The sequence below is a fragment of the Bison bison genome, unplaced genomic scaffold, assembly GCF_000754665.1.
Source record: "Bison bison bison isolate TAMUID 2011002044 unplaced genomic scaffold, Bison_UMD1.0 scf7180017864158, whole genome shotgun sequence".
NCBI classification, from domain to species: domain Eukaryota; kingdom Metazoa; phylum Chordata; class Mammalia; order Artiodactyla; family Bovidae; genus Bison; species Bison bison.
The window spans coordinates 4,570,187-4,574,622 of record NW_011494730.1 but is presented as its reverse complement, the minus strand read 5'-3'; the positions used below and the strand labels follow the sequence as shown (position 1 = coordinate 4,574,622).

Genomic DNA, 4,436 nt, shown 5'->3' with positions numbered 1-4,436 from the left:
TTCCACAGCATCATCTTTCAGGATCTGGAATAGCTCAACTGGAATTCTATCACTGCCAGGAGCCAGCGTGAGGAGCTCCACCCATGACAAAGGTCATGAGGAAGGAGGCTCGGCATACGCAGGCGGGATCAAGCCTCAGGAGTCCCCCTGGAAATTCTCAAGCATCTACCCCCAAAACCAGAGTCTGCCTACTTTCTGCTTTGTGCTTTCACCTACACCTCTGACTTTACGGGGGGCTGTCCCCCACTACCTCTCTCTGAAAAAAAGAGTTAGCTTACAGTTCCAGTTAATAATTCCTGGGTGTGACAGTGTTTCAACCTACAAACTCCTTTGGAAATCCTCTAGCCTGTCTGAATAGGTTTTTCCGGCCACATGTGATTGTTCAGTAGCCTCCCAACTGTGAGAGGCAGGAGATGTTCTAAACTGTCTAAACACAGATTCCTTTGAGTAGTTAAAAGACTGATTAGAAATTGTTTTGGTGAAAGGTTTTTTCACTTATTGGGCCAATGTTTGCTGCTAAGTCTCCGTACTCCTTACCTACTGTGTCCTTGGCAGTGTATTGACTGATATAATGGGTGTATAGAAATGTAAGTAGTAGCCTCAGTGTTTGTAACCTTGGACCCTTGAGTTAATTCTTTTCTTGATTGAGCCCACCTCACCTTTGCCCTATAGGAATGCAGCTTTGTCCAATGCCTTTTTGGAGGCTGGTGCCTGACTTTGGAATAATCACCTTTAGAGAAAAATAAGTTTCTTAAAATGTTAACAGGCCTCCTGGCCAGAAGATGATGTAATTCACCTGAACTTTTGCATATGATAAGTTTGAAAGCCTGGCTTCGATTAGGACCAGGTACTGCTGCCCTTGCATGACTCCACCCCTTCCCCCATTATCCTCTATGCACAACTTAAGGTATAAAAACTACTTTGGAAAATAAAGTGCGGGCCTTGTTCACCGCAACTTGGTCTCCCCATGTCACTCTCTTTCCCAAAGTCTGGCTGAGTCTCCATCTGGAGCGCGGAACCCGCCATGCTTGCTAATTATGCCTGGGCTTCTAAGATCCGACCGGGGAGGCCTCAGTGTCTCCTCTCCTTCGGGAGAACGGAAGGACGCCTGCGGCCTACGTAAGTGGTGCAAACTTCTTGTCTTGAAGTTTTATTGGTCTCCCGCGTAAACCAAGCTACTTAGCCTCTTTTCTCCACTGAATTTTCCTACTGAGCTATCCTCATTCTATTACTCTTTATATCTTTGATAAATATTTAAATAAATAGGTCGCCTATGCCCTCTCTCCTTCGAATACCCTGGATCAGCCGGGGCTGGACCCCGGCATACACTCACATAGAAAAACTAAAAAGAACACCACCTCCTTACATTTCACTTTTTACAAATCTCACAGATACATACATGTTTGATCATTGGACAAATGCATTGCATGAAGAGGAAATAAAGTAGAATAAAACTTTGTAGTGTGAGCAATAAAGAAAAATGAAGTTAGAGTTGAGCAATAATAAATACGTTAATGAAAAGAGATGTAAAAATCAGAATACGAAAACTATAAGAGGCCTAAATCATGGAAGTTAATATAAATTCAGTACATGTGACAAAAGAGGGTAAAAAAGATGGTTGATTCAGTGGATAAGAAAACAAATCCTGCCCACAAGAGTCCTATTTCACTTAAACTCACATATTCAGGATTAACATATGAAGACTCTGAAACCATTAGGAGTACAATAGTTCCCACCATGAAAACTTGGGGTGTGGTGACCTGGGCTACGGGAGGTTTGCAAATGTGGTCAACCCCCTCATAACAAATCTTTCCTCTTTGAGACTCAGTTCTCAGCATCACGGTCCAGACCTTCACTATGTTCATAGGCTCAGTTTTAGCTCCTCTCCAGCCCCTACAGCTAGCCTTTAATGACCTCCATGTCCCACCTTGATGACCTTTCTGTGGGGAATCCAAACTGTACAGCCCTACATTTTACTCCAGACCCCAACTCCCAGCCAGAAGACATCTGATCAGCACAGCTCCATCTCTGTAGAAATGTTCTCACTTATATCTCTCCGTAATCACAGAAAACCCAACTTCTCTCCCTGGGATTGTCTCACTTACAATTAATTTATTCCACTTTTCTAAAACTTCTGATTTTTTGGTGTTCAGGTCTTCTGTGACCACACCTCAATCCCCTCCAAGATAAAACTACTCTGAATTATCAGGGCAGCAAATGCAATCTACCAGATCTTCCTTCCTCCTACTGAACACCTTCAACCAAAAACCCCTGATGGAGGAATTCATGGCTCATGTTCTCTGTTTTCCCTCAGCTAGAGAAAGCTGAACAACCTTTACGACAGTTCCTTTTCAAAAGGACAATCGCGGTTGAATCACACATGGCTTGTCAATCCTATTACAGACCCTCAGCCTTACCTTTCATTCTTCTCAAAGACCATCACAAACCTTTACTAACTACTGGTACACTTCAACAAATTTAGCTCACCAAAGACTGCTGGGAGGAGGAGAGGTGGAAATCTTTAGAGATCAGTATATAATGAAGCACATCGAATTAAAGTTTTTTTAAAAACATGTGCTCCACTAGGAGCACAGATTGAACAAAAGCAGCAGTACACACCTGAGATAAAGGTTTCCTGTTGGCACAGTTGATGCCCCCAATGAACACCATGTTGGGCATGATCGGCCGTGGGTAGTCCATCACAAAGTCTCCTCTGAACAGCCACACGGATCCAGAGGCAAGAATCTCCACCAGCGACACATGTCTCTGAAGAAGCTCAGAGGCCATACGTTCATAAGGAGTGAAGGTAACCTGGCAAATGTACTTGAGGGCCAGAGGGTAGAGCATGTTCTTGACCCTTTGGAAGAATGTCATGCGGTCTGAATTCCTTGTTAACAACCTGGGAACATATGAGAAAGGGTTTGGGCATGCTGTGCCCTCAACATCTAAGCCACAGAGAACAGATCGCAAAAAAAACACAGCAGGAATGGACAGGTACTTAGCCAGCACTGCCCCGCAGGGGTTAAAAGGATCTGTTAAAACCACATCAAAGGAACTGGCATTCAGGTCTCTGATCAAGTCCTTGTTATGCAATAGTGCCTCACAAGACCTTTCAAAGAGCAAAGACACATTTTTCAAAGTTGCCATAGCTTCCCAAAACATTGTTAGAAAATGTACTCTTTGGAAAAAGACATGAATATGGGTCCTCATGATGGACTCAAACTCATCCTGTGTGTAGGGAACGGTGTAGACTTTCACGGTAAAAAAGTTCTCTGCCTTGATGTGCAGGTTCACCTCCGGAGCAACGACCACTGCCTGGTGACCTCTGGCGTGGAGCTCCCGCACAGCCTCCCGCATGCTGAGCCAGTGGCTGCCCTCCATGGGGACCACCAGCACCTTCCCAGCCTCAGCCCATCGCCCGACGCACAGACAGAGCAGGAGTCCAGCCAGCACCTGCCGCCGAAGCTGCAGTCCCAGAGCCATCTCCGCACAAACCAGAAGCTACTGACTTTCTGCTCAGCCTGCACTGCCTATATTTGTTTCCATACCTTGTCATCAAGTCACTTGAGAACAATGGCAAGTCATTGGAGGGCAGTGTGCCCTGTTTGCATTAATCCTTACAGAATAAGTCCGTGCCTGTGTTTCATCACTTGTGTGTTCACCCATGGAAGACCACTCCCCTTTCCTGGGAAAAAGTAAGACTTGCTGCTCTGTCTGGGGAGCATTCAGGTTCACTCTCTTGTTCATCCAAGACCCAAAGCAAGGCTGTGCCTGTCCTTTCCCTTGGTCACCTCCTACCTCTCTGCTAACCCTGTTCTCTGGGGCTGGACTGAACGCTGAGGAGTCACCTCTGCCCCAGTCCCCACCCAGAACCACTGTTGCGTGTGACCTTATCTGAGAACTCTTTAAACTATTTCTCCTCATCATGAGTGAACACAGAGCACATCCAGGGAAACATATAACATCACGAGAACAGCCCTCTCTCAGCAGGGAGGGCATGGTGGCTCCCTGGATTGTTCTTGTTATATACTGCACACCTCATGCACTGCTCAGGAGACAGTCTGTCCAAACAGCTACCTCATATGGAAACTTCTGGAAGAATCCTTAAAGAAAACAGCAGAAGGGCTGCTTGAGAACTCTTTCTCTGCCTCATGGAGTAGAACTTCCTGTTACCTAAATCATCAATTGGAAAGGCAGCTCTTTGTAATGACAGTGGGGTTCGGAGGACGCCAGGCTCCAGGGCCTGCTGCACTTTGGACAGGAGAGACCGGCCCCATGCCTCCGTGCAGGCTCTGTGTAGGGACTGAAGTGTGCATTATTCTGGATCTTTATTACATCTTATAGTTTATGTTCAGGGCTTCCCAGATGGTGCAGTGGTAAAGAATCCTCCTACAAATGCAGGAAACACAGGAGACATGGACTCTATCCCCAGGTTG

General features: G+C 45.9%; 2 protein-coding genes across 2 annotated transcripts in view; both read right to left on the bottom strand.

The window, feature by feature from the left end:
• The window catches only part of LOC104989533 (UDP-glucuronosyltransferase 1-1-like), a 129,344-nt gene that overhangs the window by 84,587 nt on the left and 40,321 nt on the right, over nucleotides 1-4,436 (bottom strand). The window lies entirely within an intron of this gene.
• LOC104989538 (UDP-glucuronosyltransferase 1-3-like) overlaps nucleotides 1,296-4,436 on the bottom strand; it is a 6,976-nt gene continuing 3,835 nt past the window's right edge. The window contains exon 2 of the mRNA XM_010841243.1: nucleotides 1,296-3,453. Within this exon, the coding sequence (XP_010839545.1) occupies nucleotides 2,554-3,453 (900 nt within the window). The 3' untranslated portion in view covers nucleotides 1,296-2,553. The remainder of the gene's footprint in view (nucleotides 3,454-4,436) is intronic.